A 21,539-nucleotide genomic window follows, 5' to 3' on the forward strand; every position below is an offset into this window, starting at 1 on the left:
CTCTGAAACACTTCTGCTCATAGGCACGGAAGACATCCCATCCCCACATACCTCTGCTCACAGGAAGCACACCAGGGAACTGTGCAGGATGCAGCCAATTGCATCATTGCCAGAACTGCACGTCTGCTGTCACAAGCAAACATCCTCCAATTAACCATGACCTGGTTACTGTATCTAGAAATATCTGTCACTTCAGCAAACAGCATTAGGCTGATTCTCACTCAGTCCTCCTGCCTCAGAGAGGCACAGGAGACCTGGGACTAGCTTTAATCAGCAGATAAATATATTCCAGAAACAGCAATTGTACTCCATAATTCTAACGAGTACTCTTACTTTTTTGTGACATTTTGGTACAATCCTCAGACTGTTAAATTAACTGCTTTCCTGGCACTTCTTTCCTTCCAAGCACTTGAACATTTGCCAACAGCAATTCAGCCAGTACTGCCTGCCTTGCTGGCATGGTAATTCCTTTCCTCCACAAAGACAGTGCAGCTTGACCGGGATTTCATGATAACTGCTTTCCAACAAAGTTAGCTGCTCCTTTTCCTAATCTCTGTAGACATTGAGCACAGCTGTACCTTTTAGATGACTTTTCACATCCACTCCAATTTTTTCAGCTAACAAAGTATATAGCAAGCCTCCTCCCAACTAGAACTTCAAAAACAAACAAACAAAAACAAACAAACAAACAAAACAACAACAACAACAAAAAACCAACAAAAAAACAAAAAGATAAGTATGAAAAGGGTCTGAGAGGAGCTTCTGTGTGGCCAGTGCTCTCTCAGGCAGCTCCCTCAGGCTCTCCTCAGCACAGCCCAAGCTCTGGCAGCACTGTTTGTCACGGCTGCTGTGATTGGCTGAGAGCAAACTGTGGTGGGAAGGCGAGGCACAGCATCTGCAAAATGGCGCCCAGCTGCTACAAGTGCTTCACTGCACGATTTGCTGAGCAGCTCAGGATGGGATCTGCAGCTGAGGAGGGTTTAAATTCATTGCTTGCAGATTGGCTTGCTTTTTTACATTATTCCTACCAAAAATGAAGACAGGTCCTACTCTGCTGGAGTTGATCAGTTAACTAAAAATGAATACAGCCCTGATTTTTTTGTTAACCGATGAACTCAAGAAGGCAGAACAACTTACATGTTGTAAGTTTAGAATGTACCATTTGTATGTATTTCCAGCAAAACGCTCAGGCAAGTAAACACTCAGGAAAGAGCAGCAGGTGAACCTTTTTAGAAATGCCAATATTTACATTGGCACCTGACCAGATCCCACCCTCTGGAACCACCTGACAGACCAGAAGAGTGTTCTGAAGCCAAAAGCCTCCTCACTTCTTGGAGCAGATTGGCTCCCGCCCGATCCATTCCAGTTCTTCATTTCCCACTTTTTTCCTTTTCAACATTGATTCTTGCTTGTGGCAAATCGCACTTCATAAAGATGTATGCCAGGAGACTGCAATTACTTGCCTAATATGTTGAAATAAACAGTGCTCATTTGCCAAAGTATCCCCAGCACTTGGAGCAATGTGCTTCAGGACATTCAGTACTGAACTGGGAGGCAGAATGGGAAGTGAAAGGAAGAGGGAAATAAAACCTTTCCTGGCAGCATCTCTGAAAAGTTTATCACATTAGCATTAAGATGTCCATAGCCCTTTCATTTCTCTCTGAAAGGGGCGAGAGCTGCTTCCTCAGCCACCACCACTGACTTCAGTAAGAACGGACAACACTTAGGGGAAACAAAAAAACCTTCCAATAAGAAATAGTAGATGAAAAAATTGTCAGCATACTTTAAAATCATTACATTATTGACAAAAGTGAAAAAGTATGACTGTAAAAAATCATGCAGATATTGAGGGGCTGCAAGAATATGAAATGACTGAGTTGATATATATACCATGGACACCTACTCAAGACAGTGGTTTTCAGCCACTTCCTAACAGACTATTTTTAAAATATATACATATATATCACTATAAAATATAACATCACCATGTTTTTTAGAAGATTTAAGATGAGACAACTAGCTTCCACTCACCTTCCTTTTTCATTAAAGGCATATATCCAAAAGCTTTACTTCATTCATTCTCCAGCTATGTTCTATATATAAGCATTTTACCTCTACAGTCATACAACATGCACAATAACACATTAACAAGACTACTCTGTTAATCAGTGCAATTACCACATTAACACAACAGTAACAGTGTAAGAGCAGCACTTCTTCTAGTGATCCATGTTAATGCAAAAGTTGTTTTGATGCTATTCTGTATGATTTTTCCCATCATCTCCATTTCAACCATTAAGACATACACTTGGCTTCACAGCTAGACATCTTCCTCTCATACCAGGAGCAGAGAAAAATGTATTGTTAAAAAAAAAAAAGCCAACACGAAAATTTTCATGAGAAAATGGCTTATTACTGCACTGGTGTTGTGGAAGGAGAGGTATACTCACAAAAGCTGGACACGAAACACAGAAGAGGAAGTACAGCTAATAGAATTACATGCCAAATTCTAAGTAGCCACAAAAAGGAAAGTTTGTCAGCAGTATATTGAAGGATTCTTACAAACCTTTATTAAATAATACAGATACAAATGATTATTTACAACCAAATTGTCATTTTTAGTAGTAGCATGTAAGGCACATGTTTTCCAAAACTAGAAAATAAATTATACAATACTAAGAATGTAACAGTGTTGCTTTTCTGTAATATTGTATGAAACCAAAAATATATACCATAGACTGTTTGCAATCCATTCCTTCAAATTTTTTTCCACCTAATTCTTCACACTTTGCATGAGATCACTTTCATTATGGTCCTTAGGGGAGTTTGCACACCCAGAATATTATTCACAATTGACACTGCGATACTACTTATATGTAAACAATCCCTCATCTGTCAGCCATGAAATACTGTTTGCATATTAAAGTTACTGTGATTATGATAATAATTTCCCAAATGAAGAGTTCTAACTGAGGTAATATTTTCTGTCCTCAGGGAAGTATAAGGACCAAGTAATACAACAAGTCCCCATCCAATCCTTTTCAAAATCAATTTGAAAAGATGTTCAAGTCACCATACCTCATTGCCATCTTGCTTAGAAGGCAAAATATATCTGGATATACACAGTGATCAGCTGCCTAACATAGCAAAATACTTTCTGATGTACCCTGAATTGTGCATTTTAACTCTGTGCGTCCTCGCAGACAGGGAAAAAAACTATAATAAACCAATTAAAAAAATCAATAATTCTTATGCACTGAAATGCTACGCTGTATTTAAAAGATCTGTAAGTGTGCTCTTAATAATAGGATATTCAAGTACAAATATTCCTCAGTCTGGTCATATCAGTCACGTTTCACGGGATAGTTTAAATTAATTCTGGATGTGACTGTATTATTATGTACACAAACACACTAGAGATAAGCAGATTGAACCAACTGAAAAGGTCACTCATTCTAAGTATGAAATAAGCCACTTACTTTCCAGTGCAACAGGTAACTAGTGGTAACAAGAGATGGCTCAGTTTTTATTGAGGTACTTTTATGTGTAAAATAACTAATATAAAATGTATTTTTAATCAGCAACAGGTAAAATAATTGCCTTCAATTAAAACCATTTACTACTAGATGAAAATCCTCTTAAAGGCACATGCTTTCACATTCCCAATCCAAAAAAGTGCTTACACAGTAACAAGACAGGAACACTGCAGCTATACCCAACAGAAGCCACACTTTTAAGACATTTAAATTTTTTTGGTTAAAAAACAAAGCAAAAAAACCACTTCAAAATCTATTCACAGTTGCTCCAGCATTCCTGATGTTTAAACAGCAAATTACGATGATGAATCACATTGTAAGGCTAAACATAAAAATACTTATCAGTGCAGTACATTCCTGAGTCCAAATCAAAATTAAGTAATTTGAAATACACAATCCTTCATATTTTTGGCTCACATTTAACCTGTTTTTCTATTTCCCTTTTTTAAAATTCTAGTAAAAAGAAAGTTATTTTTTGCAAGAGTAAATAAACCTGGGTCACTGTCACTTAGACAATTTCTAACTGCTTGAATTGCAAGATAGCTAGCTTAGCATGAACACTGCTTTTTGCCCATTCACCCTCATCAACTTCGCATAAAGCAGTAGGTAAAATAAATTGCAGAGAACTGAAGTACATAAAAAATGCAAAGAGCTCTAAATATTAGAAAAAATGAAAAAAGAAAACTGGTTATTTTCCAAGAGATTATGTGAGTTGCATCAAAGCTGCAAAAGCTTTATCCTCAAAGGCACTATTTCTCCCTACTCCACCTCAGTCCTAGTTCATGATGAAGAGTGCTGTTTTCCCTAACGTGAACCATAATCAGTGCTCCAGAGCGTGGTTGATGGGCTTGTTTTCCTGCTTGAGGTCTGAGGGCTGAAGGAAAGCAAAGGTGATATAGAGAAACCTAAAAAAAAGGGGAAAATGAGAACAACAATCATACTTAGGATTGGTGGAGGAAGTAGGAAAAAAAAATAACTGGCACTCATCATCTGCTGGAACACTTGGCAAGCAAGTCTAATGATCCATTCTGAGTTGAATAAGCCCTTTAGCTTACTGCCTGTTGAAAAGAGATCCTATATGTATCAAAACCTTGTAGGTCTTTCATTAAGGAATAAATAAAAGAATTAACAAAGCTTTCTGAGGAGGGCACAATAAATTTCACTTCAGCAAATAGCTTTCAGGTTGAACTTGTCATATTTTATCTGAAGTATCAGACATTTTTACAAGTAGGACTGTAACTGTCTAACATCTTAATGTACACATTATTAGAAATGTAGTTATTTGCTACTGTTCATCATGGACTTCTGCAATAAACAGGCATCTCTTACATACTTCTGAAAGAGTTTGATGCTACAATACTGCAAGTAAAATAGGAATTAAATATCAAGCAATACAGGTAAATCACGACTGCAAGACAAAAAGCAATGAAGTAACAAATTATTTCCTGAGCAACATAACTAAGTATTCCATAGACTTGTGCCCTTTATCCCTCTAATATTTGCCCTTTCCTGCCTCTTATAGGAGCCCCAGTTCCCAGAACCTCACAGCCTGCTGATAGCACAAGAAAAGCAGCCATGCTGCAGCTCAGCTGATGTCACATGAATGGAGCAACCAGTCAGCTGCTGCCAAGCACGCTGTATCAGCAACTAATTACTGCTTTACTTCCCCTTAGATCCTTGTGGATCTCCCCTCTAGCCACATGGTGATTTTCATTAATTCTCAGGCTTTTAGCATGCTCATTTCCAATGCTGCTACATCTGATAGGAGTTTCAAAAGGATTAGTGATGGAGAAAAGGACAGTTGGGAGAATTAGGAGGGGAGAGTAACAACAAATTTTCCAGGAACTGGCACAATGCCTGTTGTCATTTAACTCAGAATATAGACTAGTAGAGATACATCCCTACATTCCATTCAAATGCAGTATCTAGACTAATCAATTACTTCACTTGTAACTGGACAACATCTGCTTACTGTTATGGCTGTGTTGAGGAGGTGTCCTTGGGGTAAACGCTGGATGAGTGTGCTGTTCTTTTTGTGAGAAAACTGCATGATAGGCTGCAAGACATTGTTAAAAAACATGAGTTAGTACTGAAATTTTTCCTTTCTATCTCACTACTAAAGTATTGCACGGAGTTATAGAAAAAAATATTAGTGATCTTTTATTCTCTTACCTATGATCATAACAGCTGTCCCTGCTAATAGTGCAAAAAGAGTGAAGAACATTACTTGATAGGAATCAAGAAAGTGCTGGAATAGACTTGCTCCATCTGTAGAATCAATTAAGAAAGAACAATATAAAGTTAGAAGAGCACCTTGTCTCTCCAATCTGCTTTAACTATTATTTCTTCACTCTCTTTTGGCTATCCTAAACAAATTTAATCAACTTATCATGATTTCAATACTAATGACTATCTATAATGCACTCTTCAAAATTAACCAATAATAAATTAAGACATTCATATGCCGACTTCTTTATTCTCCTCAGGCCCAATTTGCTAATCATTTTTATTCTAAGAGTAAATAGAAGCAAAGCAAATAAACACTATTGGATACTTTAACACCGGGATATTTATGCCAACTTCAACAGAGTATTTTGGGCTGGCCCAGAAGGAAAACATATTCTGCTTTGGTTTTAATGAGCAATAGCATTGAAGTCTTCCGGTCACAGTGAGCTGTTTGAATGTCAATGATAATGTGAGCTGTCAGTTCAAATTTTAACACACCAGATTTTATCATCTCAAACACTAATGTAACCTATACTTTTATTCTGGCACATGAAGTCTAGAGATAAACTTACGTCTCACTGGTGCACTGGTTCTGTCAGTCAAATAAATCACTGTCACTGGAATAGTGATAGTCTGGTCAGTCACAGGACTAGAGACAGTTAGAGCAGTTGATAAGGATCCCTGGCTTGAAACTCTTGAATCAGACAGACTAACGGTGTAGACTATGTAACTAGGCAGCCCATAGGATTTCTCCTTCTCAAATGCCTTCAGCATTGGTGATCCACATTTCACCTGCCAAGGAAAAAAAAACAACTTGAAAAGACCACTTGAGAAAACACAGCACACATCCAACTCCCAGGCTGTGCTTCAGAAAAATGTTGTTCCACAAACCTAGGGCAGCTCGCCTCTCAGCAGGAGCTAGGCTTGACTGTAATATTACACTCACACTTGCATCACTTCACTCCTGTTTAAGTTTGACCTAGGAATTGCTATTTCTGTGGGTCTCAGCCAAACACATGAAACTATCTTCTATTGGGTTATGTGAATGGTGGGCAAATACTACCCCTGCCACTAGGGATCAAGCAGATTTTCTACTCCCCAGTCTGTTCTAGTTAACACATTCCAGCTAGCACAAAGGTAAGCCTAATACAATTTTTACCTTGAAGCAGAAGTGAAAACTGGGCAGCAATACACTAAAGATGAACATTTCCAAGTCATCTCAAAAACAATCTCGAGATGGTAAACGTGGCAGTCTATTTGGTTAGAAAGTTGCATGTAACAGTTCAAAATGCTTTTCAACAGTGATTAATATATTCCAGCAATACACTCACCTCCAGGGTATCAAGAATTTCAGTGGCACCAAATATTTTCACATCAGCGCTTGTGTAATGATTACTTAAAAGCATTTCTGTTTGGTCAGCATAAAACCCAGGATTGAATGGCACCTCAGTGCCAATCTGTTCTCCAGAGAAGTGGCTGCCTTGGATTGAAGCCGTAACTCTGAGCGCTGTTTTACTCATACTGAGATGCTTCAATTGCTTGTCAGTAAGCCTGTGCATTGTGATGGAACATGTGTAATGCCCTACAAAACCAAAAGAAGTTTGAACTGTTAATTCCTCTTTTTGGTGATTTGGGGTTGTTTTGTTTTTTTCCCCTCCCTCCATGCAGAATGGGATCTTTATGACATCTTTGGAGAAGAACTGAAAGATTCAAATAGAATCAGGAATAGATGGGTGAATTGGACGCAATGCATCACTCTCCCAAGCATCACAGTCCTGGCACTAAAGCAACATAATTTTTGCCCCACACTAAGCATTGAGATAAGTGTCGTAAAAATCCCTCCTGCAGTATGGAAGATTCAAAGCACAAGTAACAAGCAGAGCTTGGCTAGTTAATTATTTTACCCTTATTTTCTTTCCCTAACAAAGTACCAAAGGCAGCCACTATCATGCAGTGTGCAGTAGTGTTTTAAACAATGGGTGTGAGGACTCAGTGGACAATTAATGTCATTTCCATACAGTTCATGGTTCTGCTAAAAATCATCCTGCAGTTATGAACCACACACTGTAGACAACTTTCACAACATTAATTCTATTTCCATAGTATCTGGTAATTTTCTCCCAAGTCTCAGTTCATGTTGTTTTGGAAGTATATAAGAATTCTAGCTTTCTCAAAAAAGAAAGCACTCAGGTTGCAAAGAAGCATGAAAGCTTTGTAAGTTCTAGAAATGTTTGAACTGCAGAATTCAAAATGCATCATTTTCAACCAATTTTCACTTTTAAACTATTTCTCTCTCATTTTAATAATTAAGGTCCATTATACATCAATAACAACAGTGGCAGCACTTCTAAAAGGTTGACATCCAACACACATTGTTTTTGACTGCAGGGATAATTCAGTGAAATTTAATAATCCTTGATATCCAGATGATAAAAACTCATTACTTTTCTTACCCCAGTCTCCTACCACACTTCAGAATACAGCAAAGGTATTGATGTCTAGCAAGAACACATCTACATACATTTACCTACAAGCTCTTTATTACTGCAAAGCTTTCCAATTTTGGAACGTTTGTCACTGGAGTGCTCATTTGAAGCAGCTGAAGAAGGTTTAAGAAGGTTTAAGAAACCAAGCAAGTATACTTAAACTAAACTTTGTATCACTTAACAAATATGGGGCCTGACATTCTGTTCTGAGTTAAGCCACATACAAGATACTTCTTATTTATTTAATTTTTATTTTTAAACTACTCAGCTGAAGTACAGTATCACATCTGCTAGCTTTCTAAAGCGTGCAACCAGCATACAATGCCTACATTCTGCAATACTATCACTTCTGTCTCAAGGTACCATTAGACTGCCCACATATCCATAAAAATAAGAGTGATAATTTGCAAAATTCTGACCTAAATTTGTTGTCACTACAACTGAAAAGTTTATCAAAGTTTGTTGTTGTCCCTCTGCACAAAATACTTCTTCAGCATTGTATAAAGCAGAGTTTCTCAGAGTTATAGTAGTAAGCCTGGAACAAACATACAGAATGGGCCACCACTGATTTCTAGAAAACATATTAATGTCATCATCAAATGCAGAAAACTCTTGAACTAAACAAGGAGAATGCACATTAGGGACTCACTGAAGCTGAGATCGAAAACAACAAAGCTCAGAGGCTTCAGCAGAAAATCTGTTTGTGCATTTGGACTACGCTGCAGCAGAATTCAAAGGGTCAGCCTACAGCATGGCATCTTCTCTTACCTGAAACTGCATCAAATCCAGGTTCTGCTATAAATACATCACGTGCTGGAAAATCAAATGCATCACTGTCAAATTTTAGATGACAACTGATAATGGATTGTGGTTGCAATTCAGCAATGGCTTCAATCTGTGCAGGCAAGCACTCCCCTAAAGGAAAGAAAAAGAAAGTTAATACGGGATTCCCGCATGAAAAAAAAAAAAAACAGCCTGAAATAGCAAGTTGTTCTCCTACCTTCCAAAACAGAACTGCTGTCTGTTACTTCCAGCTAGTTTCACAAGGTTATGATAACCTTAAAATATCTTATATCTAATCTCAAAGAGAGAATAAAGATTTTACAGTTTTATATATATATACACGTATATATACGTATTTTATATATATACATATATATAGATATAAAACAAATTCATATGCACACATGTGATAGGAATAATTTGGTTACAGGAAAGAATGAAGTACAGAGGATTTTCAGCTCAGATGTGCCTGCTGGATAACTTATGTGATTGTACAGTCTTGATTTATATTTCAGTTTCTGGCAAGATGTTTATAAATAGGATAATAATTAACATAAGATACAATAAAATACTGTTCAGTGAGTGTTAAGTGTTGAGGTAATGACAGAAGGAAACCATAATCAAGCAAAACACAGGTTATTAATTAAGCACATGAGACGTTCTCTTATTTCTATATTACAGGCTTTTAATTGATGAAAGTTTCCATAAAAAAATTAAAAATATTAATGAATTTGTCAACCTTACTGAGCATGCTTAACTTACTGAGAAGGCAAACGGAATTAAATATAGAAGCTAATATTCAGCCGATTGCCTCTTAACTATTTTTTTTATATGACCAAAACCAACCCTTCCATTATCTGCTCATTGTATTAGCTGTGAGATTGTAATAGGCTCAGAACATGGCCCTAAGCTTCTCAAAGCTCCTGGGAGTCTGGATATGCACTACAGATTCATGGAGAAATTCCTACACCAGCTTCACAGACCCTTCAAAACCACACCTATTATGAATGTACAAACATAATTAAGCAATAAATTTTTAGTGTGTGTGTGTGTGTGTGTGTGTATATATATATATATATATTTTTTTTTTTTTTCAATCATACCTTGCAAATTTTTATTTCTTTCTCCAATCAAAACTATTACTTTTGAGGCTGCAACTCCTTGTAAGCTGGTTTTCACTCCGCTTACATGCATTGCTGTAGTCCTCTGAGGTATGTTAATCAATATCTGAATAAAGGATGAAATACATTTTTAACAAAAATTGTATTAATAAACAAAATATCAACAGAAGAAATTGCAACGTAGAAAAAAAATTAATCAAATAGTTCTGATCAACAATACTTAGTAATATAGTACACTACTTAAAAAGCTTCTTGTTGACATTTCTGCCTGAACTTAAAAAGTTGTCTAGCATCTAGAAACACCACAGCCAAGCAATCAAATGTACAGTATAGGAGCAGTATGAGCTAAAACCAGGAACCATTGATCTCAGATTATTCTAACATAGGTGATCTAAAAAAAGAAAAACAAGATGTTTTTTGACATATATGTTCGTGCCTAATGATTAGAAAGCATACCTAAGCATTTCTATGGTTTTCTCCTTTGAAATGATTTAAATTTCTTATTTATCTTTCATTTAACTAGATAAACTACGTAAATAATAAACTATATAAATATATACATAGCATACTTGTTTCTAAATATAACTAAAAACTCACAGCACATATTTTTGCTGAAGCAAACAAACTCCAGTAGTTCTGGTAGGATTTAGCAAAACCTTACCTCTCTGTATGTTTTAAGTAACCCAGGAATCTCATAATAGACCGTGGCAACACCAGAATCCCTTGCGACGGCTGCACCAGTCTTGGAGTCGATTTGAAGCACACTATTTGATGAAGAACTCCAAGTCCCTGGCAGGCCTGTAAAGACACACTGTTTGTACACTGCACAAGCATGAGTGAATTGCCTCAACGCCATAAACTTATGTGGTGTCTTTATGTGTACACCCATCGTACAGGCAGCACTGATTGCCTTTGTCACATGCTCACACGTGTAATTTGCAGTTACCTGGACAAAAACCTGTTAATACTAAGAATTAAAAACAGAGAGTGAAGTTAAACCATCATGATAGATTCTTTGTATGATTCCCATTTTAAAAAAAAACAGCCTTTCAAGCCAAGAGAATGGAAAACTCTGAAGTCGGATGCTCACGAATTCCATACAGGCAACATATTGCATGGTACAATTAAAATTAGAAGAGCTGATCAAAGCTATTTTTATCATTAACAAGAACAGTGACATTTGATTCTGAGAAAACATCATAAATTATGCATCTAGTTTTCCTAAGAAAGAGTCAGACTGATGTCAGTTATATAGCTGCATAAACAGAATGACTGAAATGCCACTTACCTTCTTGGTTTGTGAGTGAAGTACTCAAGCAGAGGACATCACCTACAACCACGTCAGTGAGATCAGGAAAAATGGCGTGTTGCACAGGAAGGGGGATGTAGTCTGCAATTCCACTGTGTTCTGCATCCCAGACTTTAAGCAAGGTCAAGCCTACGTTTACAGTCCGGATCACAAATGTGTTGTTTGTGGCTCCTTTCCCAATCTGTACAAAGTCATCTCTACACAAATACACACAAAAAAACTATTGTTTTTCTTAAAGGTAAGTTCACTAATGTCTTTATTTCTACAATAGGTAGCATGCACAAAAACTGTTTTCATATGTTGCATATCTTGCATCTTCTCTGGTGGTTATCTTCTAATGAATAGTGACAGAATAAGGAAAATAGAAAAACGATTTAGGTGTTACTGAGGTAAATTTCAGCTCCTATATGGTTATGCTGAAGAAATACTAAGGTTATAATAACGTCTGAAAACTCTCCCCTAATTATAAGAAAAGTAGAATTTTAGAAATTAGGTTGTTTCTTTCCTTTTTTCTCAGGGAGCTAATAAGGAAATAAATTATATCAGCAACATGCAGCTTTCCAATCATGTCTTTACAAAGTTAAATCAAATTTGATGACAAGTTCTGATATTTCCTAACATTCAGCGCTCCCAAATGAACTAATACAGAGCACTTAAGCATACACAGCACAAAGACTGCCAACCCTGACAGCACCACAAAGACAGCAGTCAAAGTCTTGAGCACAATAGAGCCTGGGTCACTGGAGTGCTGCACCTGAGGTTAATGAGCAATGCTTCTGTGTTTAGGGCTAATTATCAGTCCTGTGCCGATGCAGCTCAGGCGCATCTAGCTTGGAAGCTATGATATTGCTATCTTTTACAGACCTCTGTAAGCTTCAAAAATTTCCACAGATCATTTAGGTAAAAGGATAGAAATTCTTCCATTCAACTTCTTTCCCCTCTGACCCCAACCCTATTTTTTTGAATCATGATCTGAGTTGTAACAGAATGGCCAGGGTTGGAAGGGACCTCAAGGATGACGAATCTCCAACCCCCCTGCCACAGGCAGGGCCACCAACCTCCACATTTAATACTAGATCAGGCTGCCCAGGGCCTCATTCAACCTGGCCTTGAACACCTCCAGGGACGGGGCATCCACAACCTCGGGGCAGCCTGTTCCAGCACCTCATCGCTCATAGTAAAGAGCTTCCTCCTAACATCCAACCTAAATCTTCCCTCCCTCAACTTAAAACCATTTCCCCTTGTCCTGCTGTAACCATGACGTGTTATGCACAAAACATTATGTTATAGTAATGAAATTAATGACTGTTTACTAATGACCAGAGAGGTCTGTTTTGTGATATTTATTAGTTTTTGAGGCAAAAAGCAGAAGGCTTAGCTTTGCCATACAAAGATTGTACAAGCTTATCTGAAGAGACAGCCCCTGAACCAGAAAATCTTATATAAGACGTGAGTCAGTGTAACAAGGCTCTAAAAGAAAAGGAGAGGCAAGAGGAAGCAAATGTTAATAAGATCAATTGTTTACATAGGCTGCTGATGTACGCAATCTGATGATTCAGAGTCACTTAAAGCAGAAATGTACCCCAGCAGACCCCACTAGGGATCATGTTTATCTGAGCAACTTTCCATTTGCCAGAGAATATCGATTACGAACTGGAACTCTTTCTTCTTCCACACTGCCTCTAAAGACCTCACAGATGAAACTTTCTTTTCTAATCCCAGTCCAAGCTGTATCTTCAACTGGTATTTTTGGAACAATTTTTGCTGTGACTGGCCTACGTGCATTTGGCATTATGTGCTCTCTGTAACTAAATCCAACAGCAGATGCCTACCTGTTTGTTGCAAAGTTGAGTACAGAGTTATGTGAATGAAAAGTATCCCCAGAGTTGTCATGAAAATGGACTGTAAACGTCAGTGTCACACCCAGAGGTAGAGCCAGTAATGCCTCTTTGTTTTGTGTACGCAGAATAGGACTCATGGAGATTCTTAGGTATGAGATGGGGTAGACCTGTAAAACATCACAAGTGAAAAATTTATTTGCCTTTTTCTGATGCCTCTATAAAAACAGAGATCTAAAAGCACTCTTATTACACAAAGCGTCCTTCAACAATCACTTCCTGTATGTTTAATCATATGACGGAACTGAGACATGTAGCTTTTATTACCCATATACATATTTCACAGAATAGTTGTGGTTGATATAGGCCTCTGGAGGCTGCCTAAGTTAAGCCACCCTACTCAGGCAGAGTTACCTACAACCAGACACCCAGGATCATGCACAGTAAGATTTCAAAAACCTCCAAGACAGAGCCAACAATGTCTCTGGGCAACTGGTGTCACTGTTGACAGCCCTCACAGTGTTTCCCTGCATTCACACAGTTTTATGTGCTTCAATTTGTGTGTGCACTCCATCTTGTCCACCACCAAGAGGAGCGCGTCTTCTCCCACCAGACATTTCTTGTTATTTTTCTGAAATAGGACTGGGAACTGAAGAAGAGAATACTAATGCAGACTTCAGAAAATACATTGTTATCATATAAGGAAAAGCTGTATAGCCTCCCTGAGTTCACAAGGGAACAAGCTTTCCCAAGACTTCTCTCCAAGTAGTTCTCCAACAATTCAATCCTCGGTTACCAGGAATAACTTGCGGTGTTTGTGAGAGTAAGGGGATGAAATGGTGGCTGCTTGCCCAATTCCCCTGAGCTGGGTGAGACAACAGAGATCATGAGGGTCGTTGTTGGTGGTGCAGAGTCTAGCTGGAGACCTGTAACCAGTGGTGTCCCCCAGGGGTCTGTGCTGGGTCCGGTCTTGTTCAACATCTTCATCAATGACCTTGATGAGGGGATAGTGGCCACCCTCAGCAAGTTTGCTGATGATACGAAGTTGGGAGGATTGGCTGACACGCCTGAAGGCTGTGCTGCCATTCAGCGAGACCTGGACAGGCTGGAGAGCTGGGCAGTAAGAAACCGGATGAGGTTCAACAAAAGCAAGTGTAGGGTCTTACACCTAGGGAGGAATAATTGCATGCACCAATACAGGCTGGGGGATGAGCTGCTGGAGAGGAGCTCTGCAGAGAGGGACCTGGGCATCCTGGTGGACGACAGGTTGGCCATGAGCCAGCAGTGTGCCCTCGTGGCCAAAAAGGCCAATGACATTCTGGGGTGCATTAAGAAGAGCGTGTCCAGCAGGTCGAGGGAGGTGATCCTCCCCCTTCTACTCTGCCCTGGTAAGGCCTCATCTGGAGTACTGTGTCCAATTCTGGGCTCCCCAGTACAAAAAAAGACAGGGATCTCTTGGAAAGAGACAAGTGGAGGGCCACAAAGATGGTGAAGGGGCCTGGAGCATCTCCCCTATGAAGAAAGGCTGAGTGAACTGGGTCTGTTTAGCCTTGAGAAAAGACGACTGAGAGGGGACCTGATCCAAGTTTATAAATATCTGAGGTGTGGCGGCCATAGCGGTGAGGCCACTCTCTTTTCAGTGGTACATGGAGACAGGACGAGGGGAAACGGACATCAGCTGCAGCATAGGAAGTTTCGCACAAATGTGCGTAAGAACTTCTTCACGGTGAGGGTGACGGAGCACTGGAACAGGCTGCCCAGGGAGGTTGTGGAGTCTCCTTCTCTGGAGATATTCAAGTCTCGCCTGGACGCCTACCTGTGCGACCTGGTGTAGGGAACCTGCTTTGGCAGGGGGGTTGGTCTCGATGATCTCTAGAGGTCCAACCCCTACAATTCTGTGATGTGGGCAGATTCTAACAGCCTAGGCTCTGCCTGGGAGAAGGTTTGCTCAGAGGAGAAACCAGGAGCCATAACTGCAAAGCTGCTCCATAATCCCAGTGGAGTAACATCAGAGACTACGAACTGCAGCCCCTCAACCAGGCCAGCTGTGGTCTAACACAGCTCAGGCTGATAGAAGTGTAAGAGATGAGAGCAGTCAGGGCTAGCATCTGACAAATCCTAGCTGGTCAGCAGGCTGCATTTTGCTGCCTCTCCTCAACCAAGACAGAAGTTCGGGACTTCCACTCTAAATTCTTTGGAGAGATCTGACAGACACACGTGCACACCCCTACAGTTTTGTACTATCATTCATTTGAAGGAAGTACATCTTCAGATAAAGACCTTACAACTTTTTATTTATTTAAATGCACTGCTATTCTTGATTAACTTAGCTGAGTTAACTAACAAAAATGCACAACAAAAGAGAGAAAGTTACCTATTCTGTATGTTACAGCTTTTGGAAAATAAGTAATGGAAGGAAAGAGAAAGCCAAAACACTCATATGTATATATATATATTTTTATATTTTAAATTATTTTAAACGAAGCCCTTGAGCTTATCTTTATCCCTTTATTCCGACCTAAGAGGCTCAAGCTAAAATGTACAACCCTGCAATCTGAAAATGTACATGTCAAAACTTAAAAGGGAAAGAACAAATTTGGCCTCAAGCAAATAGCATCTCTGGTGCATTTGAAAAAAAATTGGCTAAAATATCAGTATACACAACTGTCTACTCCACAAACTAATATATAGAGTTAAAATATCAGCGTGCAGTCATCTGCCCAACTAGAGCTGAAGCAACGAGCTAACAAAAATGCTATTTCCCTGACAGATTTTTCAGACTGGTTTTAAGATTTCAGAAACTGACCCACAAGGGACAAGTTCTAAATTTAATATTGATGAAAACAGCTATTTACTGTTAAAACATCTGTGTTTTTAAAGTACTTGCTATTTAAATATAAATGTATATATTCAACTGAGCACTACCAGTAAGGCTGAGCACAGCTTGCTTCCACGCTAAGGTTTTGCATACTGTCACTCTGTACTTCCACTGTCCTCCTTGTCTTATATAAATCTGTTTTTGAGCAAAGCTGAAGGTCTAAGCATTAGGTGATGCTGCTACAGCAGCTTGGGTCTTAGTTGCAGACAGAAACATAGACAAAACAAGCACTTATAGTAAGGAAGGACAGCATGAAGGAGAAAACTGCCTTACAGTGACACAAGATTCAGACTTATCTGTGGCTCTGTCACAAGTTTTTATACGTGACTTTCAGCAAAACCACTCAAAGCACGCAAGTCCTTCACATACAAGCAGACGACAACAGTAATTTCTGAACTTAAGAGATTTTGGGGGGTTAAAAAATGCTATTTCCACAAAATTAGTATGGTTCTAGTAAGTACAATTCTGTTGTACAAGATGCTGAACAGAGATGTTTTTACTAGAAAGACTAAAGACTTAAAACTGTACTGCACCGACTCCACAAATCTGCAATATCATAACTTTACATGGAAAGAATGCACAAAGGGAGAATTCAACTTCAGTACCTCTGTATGCTGACTAAATGTCATTTGAGCCATCTCTAAAGTCATTAGATGACTTTCACTGGCTAGATCCAGCCACGAAGGGAGAAAACAAGGTCATCTATTACAGAGCCGTACGTATTTATTTGCCACCACCTAGCAGCAGGAGTAGCATTAGTGAAACCAAGCCATCATTTCCTTTTTCATTCTCTTCCCAGGATGAAAAATCTATGTGCTATTCTACAGACAAATCTGAACATTACGGTAAAAGAAGATTAATTATAAAAAACACAATCAAGCCATTTCCCAGTGATTATGATAACTAACTCACAAATAAAGTCAGCACTTTAATTAACTGTGTTTCTCTTTTAGCTGGAATATACTGGAAACATGCTGACAGCGTAAAAAGGGATATGAGGAAGTGGAGCAGTGGTATCTCAAGGCTCACGTTGCCAGATGAATAAAGTTCCTGGGACAAGGACTTTCAAACAGAAATAAAGGACTTATCACAGAATTGCAGAGGTTGGAAGGGACTTCAAGAGATCAATGAGTTCAACTCCCCTGCTACAGCAGGTGCCTTACAGTAAGTCATACAAGCAGGCATCCAGACAGGCCTTGAATATCACTGTAGAAGGAGACTCCACAACCTCACTGGCAGCCCATTCCAGTGCTCTGCCAACCTTACCATAAAGAAGTTCTTCAGCATTTTAGTATGGAACTTCCTATGTTCAAGTTTTAGGCCACTACTTCTTTCCTATTGCTACGCAGCACCAAGACGACTCTGGCCTCATCCATTTGCTCCCCACCTCCCTTCAGATATTCATTAACATTTATCAGATCCTCCTTCAGTCTTCATTTTCTCAGGATGAACAGACCCAGTCTTTCAATATGCCCCCTTAGAGTCTTAATGCCCTATCAGTAAGATGCAGTATACTTTAGCCTAACAATATTCAGTTTAAGAGATGAAGTTTTGGGTAAGAAAGACATTTAATTAGCCTGAAAATGAACTGTTGAGTTTTGCTGGCTATCTGTATTTCCTTAAGGATTGATATTTCAGTGCAATCTGGACATGCTCCTTGGTAGCTCACCAAACATAGGGAACATCAGCTAACTTGTGGCATCTAATAAGGTATGCCTTCTCATGCAGAAGCTCTCATTGTGTAAAATCTGAACTGGTGGGAAGGAGAGGAGAAAGCCATATTTTGGAGCTGCACAGTTACATCTGATATCTAGAAAATCTAGGTATAACATGTTTTGTAAGAGATGTTGTATTCATAACCATCACCCAGATATCCACCTTTTTCATGTAATACCAAATCATGCTTATGACAGCAGCATTTTTTCTTTTAAAAGAATCTTCTATAGTGATCAACCTTCTAAGATAAATACATATATTTTTAAAGACAAACCTTTAAAGGCATATGTAAACAAAGGCCTTCTTATAATATACTGTATTTGTAAATTGGCTAGGATTCCATCTTTACTCATGTAGGCTGCAAACTCTTTTCAAAGCCCACAACTATTAATTCCTCTACTTCATATTTTTTCAGAATTGAAATCTAAAGTATACAGTTAACTGACTCTGCTGCAGTAATAAAACTTGTAACAGAAAACTAAATCAGTTTGACTCTAGCCAAGAAAAAGAGAAAAACAGTACCTTAACAGCAGCTACAATGGTCTGATTAATCCCAAATGATTCTTGTGAAATTACTTCAATTGTTGATGAACCTATTAAAGACCCAGAGCTAAGAAAACCTCTGTCATCAATTTTTACAACAGGCACTTTATCTGGACCATCCAGGACACGGTAACTCAGTGAAGCCACTCGATCCCTTAAAGAAAACACAAATTAATCAAACTTACAAAGATGCAAAAGACAAGAGAAAACAACAAAAACAGAAAACTTCCACAAGTAAGCAAAACCCAAAATTACACCAATATATTATGCAAATATAAGACAGACCTAATTGCTATCTGTTTTTCCATATCCTTGCAATAAGAGCTGAGAACACTGTGCCCTAATCAAAGAAAGAAAACTTCCAGCTCTGATTCAAGCTCAGTTAGTAGAAGTCTCATCTGGTTTTAGGAGTGTATTGAAATCTAGTTGCTGCCTGCTGCCATGCAGTATTGCCATTCCCTGATGCAAACATGATCCAAAATAATATTGGCTAAGGCTGTGTGCAGCTCCAGCAGTCAACTTCTGCAAACAATATTTAGAGGCAGGGTCAATGCTGGTATTAAAGGTAAAGTCAGGGACATGATTAAGTAGATCTCATCAGCTTCCAGGAAATGGTTTTGCCAACAAGGTTGACTTCTGGAATAACTTTCAACGTGGTATTTGCGTATTGATAAAGTGAGCATATACAAAAACTCAATGGTTGGCATCCTGAGACACTAGCTGCATTTGAGTATAACATCACAAGTTCTGAAATGCTGTAATAATTATTTTCATTTTATTCCCAAACTCCTCCATTCAGATAGAAATACTCTATCCTAAGAAGCCCAGCATTCAAACTATTTCAGTTCCCCTTTTCTTGGCAAAAGTGCAATTCTTTTTGATGGCAGAATTTAAACATAGGGCCTGTAAGAGTAGATAATGAAGATAATAGGACAAAGATATAAGAACTGCCGTCTGGCAACTTAATCACGAACTAATCAGAAAATTGCTTCGAAAAGTAACCAAATATTAAGCCTGAAATGAGCCTGAAAATGAACTATAAAAATGGCATCTCATTTGAAAAAGAGATTTTCATCTTAAAAATCCAATCACAGCCTCAGTGAAAGAAATACATAAAACTATTTTCCATAAAGCCTTGATTGCCCATAAAAACTCTAGTGGAAGCATGCTACTGTTCCTGGCTCAGCATCTTTTAAAATAAGCATCTAGAAGTCCTAAATATTGGGAAAAGAAAAAAAAAAAAAAAAAAAAAAATCAAACTACAATCTAACAAGATTTGACAAAGACTAAGAGTACAGAAATATTTTATTCATCAGAATAGTTGTGTATTATTGGATGTACTGCAGTACCTTTTTTAATAGATTAAAAGAGCAGAAGTTATTTTGAACAGAATTGCTAGTTTTAATAAACTGATGACACATATCAGAGTATGAAAAATGGTCTTTCACCTGTTTGTCTGAAGTTTAATAAAGGAATTCGGTGACATTAAGATCTGTTCCGTTTCTACATCTGGAGTCACTAGATGAAGTTTTTCAAATACCTGGAAAATAAAAAGCACTTTATCCTACTGCTGTACACAGCAAGTCATTAGTTGAACCATTTCTTTCATCTTCAGAACAATAAAAATACAACAAAACAAAAACTCACCAACCTCTATAACCTTACACATAAGATATGAATATCTGAGAATGGGATACACAGTATCTTCTGCATATCATTCTGAAGAGCATTCATTTCTATGGTTCTACTGACACTGTCAACAGTACGAACAACGAAGCATATTTGTCAAGTGAAGCAGTGTTGGAGACCCCACATTCACCCCAATCTGATCTCTTGGATACAATGTCCACAGAGGTACAAGGCCTCCTCAGACGCATCTTCCAGCTTTTCTCAAGGAACCCACTTCATATACTGTGAAACTGCTCTTCAGGAACAACCAGGAGATTCATTTCAGGAAATGATTCCTGATTCAAATTAACATTCTTACAGAGACATAAAGCAAGCACTACACACAAATGGTACTAACATGTAGAGAGGTACTACAAACCAAGGTTTTCATACAGCTCTAATAACTGCTTAACTGCAAAACACAAATCATCTCAATTTCAGGTGTTTGACACCAGAACTAACTTGTGAATTTCATTCAGGCAATACGTTGGTATGTGGCAGTTCAGTGAAGATACCCACCAGCAGTTGGGGAATTTGCAGTTTTCCAAATAGAGGCAAAGTATAAAACAACAGTAAGGGCTGTTTTGTGAAACAAAGTAAAACTATATCTCTGTTTTTCAAATTCCTGGCTTCAAATACAGACTAATTCAGCTCTGAAATATACATTAAAGAATTATATCACATCATCGTACCTGAATTTGGATTTCATCAGACAGTTCTCTTGCCATGTTGTAAAACTGGTTGGCTGCAGGGTCGAGGACTTTCACAACAACTTTCAGGCCTGTTCTTCCCTTTACTCTGCCATAAACATCCATTGCAAAGTTATATTTTGCAGGAAGCTGAAAAGAAGCCTTGGACAGGAGAAAGTGATTAAAATTTTACTCATGGAAAGAGTTGATGTTGATATAGAGGAAGGATCACAACCAGTACTGACAACGGCCCTTTGCTTTGAGCAGGAGTATTTTCTCAATTCCCATTGTGTCGCGTTTCCTTTCCCAAGATACACATACATACAATTGTGGACAGACACACACACACACACACACACACATTACCTCACTATGTCTTGTCTTTATGTCCAGAGTATCCCTCTTTGTGACAGACCAGTGGAATGTTAATCCTGGTACTGCATTGCCAAATGAAAAAGGTGTCTGACTACTGGTGATGCCCATCACATAAACTGGCATCTAGAAACAGAGAAATCACTTTCTTAGGTAATTCTAAGATGATAATTAAACCTGTGCAGAGCAAACCATTAAACTTAAAATGAATTGATCAAGAAATGGTATTTCTTATAAAGAAAATTTTTTGGCTATATATACATTGCAAGGGTGTACCACGCAGAAAATCTGAATGACCACCATCTTGTAAGATGTTCTGATTCTCTCATTTGCTAGCTGCTCTACAAAACACATAAAAGATTTGTTCATTTATT

The 21,539-nt window shown here is 38.4% G+C and overlaps 1 protein-coding gene across 1 annotated transcript in view; it reads right to left on the bottom strand.

The window, feature by feature from the left end:
* Window positions 1-2,543: 2,543 nt before the first annotated feature.
* The window catches only part of NUP210 (nucleoporin 210), a 61,112-nt gene continuing 42,116 nt past the window's right edge, over window positions 2,544-21,539 (bottom strand). The window contains exons 27-40 of the mRNA XM_019620031.2: window positions 21,160-21,291; window positions 20,797-20,955; window positions 19,885-19,976; window positions 18,416-18,590; window positions 13,294-13,469; window positions 11,441-11,658; window positions 10,814-10,950; window positions 10,135-10,258; window positions 9,017-9,163; window positions 7,094-7,344; window positions 6,335-6,554; window positions 5,709-5,804; window positions 5,509-5,592; window positions 2,544-4,441 (exon numbers count right to left, since the gene is read on the bottom strand). Of these exons, the coding sequence (XP_019475576.2) occupies window positions 4,341-4,441; window positions 5,509-5,592; window positions 5,709-5,804; window positions 6,335-6,554; window positions 7,094-7,344; window positions 9,017-9,163; window positions 10,135-10,258; window positions 10,814-10,950; window positions 11,441-11,658; window positions 13,294-13,469; window positions 18,416-18,590; window positions 19,885-19,976; window positions 20,797-20,955; window positions 21,160-21,291 (2,112 nt within the window). The 3' untranslated portion in view covers window positions 2,544-4,340. The remainder of the gene's footprint in view (window positions 4,442-5,508; window positions 5,593-5,708; window positions 5,805-6,334; window positions 6,555-7,093; window positions 7,345-9,016; window positions 9,164-10,134; window positions 10,259-10,813; window positions 10,951-11,440; window positions 11,659-13,293; window positions 13,470-18,415; window positions 18,591-19,884; window positions 19,977-20,796; window positions 20,956-21,159; window positions 21,292-21,539) is intronic.

This window comes from Meleagris gallopavo, chromosome 14 (assembly GCF_905368555.1).
Source record: "Meleagris gallopavo chromosome 14, MGAL_WU_HG_1.1, whole genome shotgun sequence".
NCBI classification, from domain to species: domain Eukaryota; kingdom Metazoa; phylum Chordata; class Aves; order Galliformes; family Phasianidae; genus Meleagris; species Meleagris gallopavo.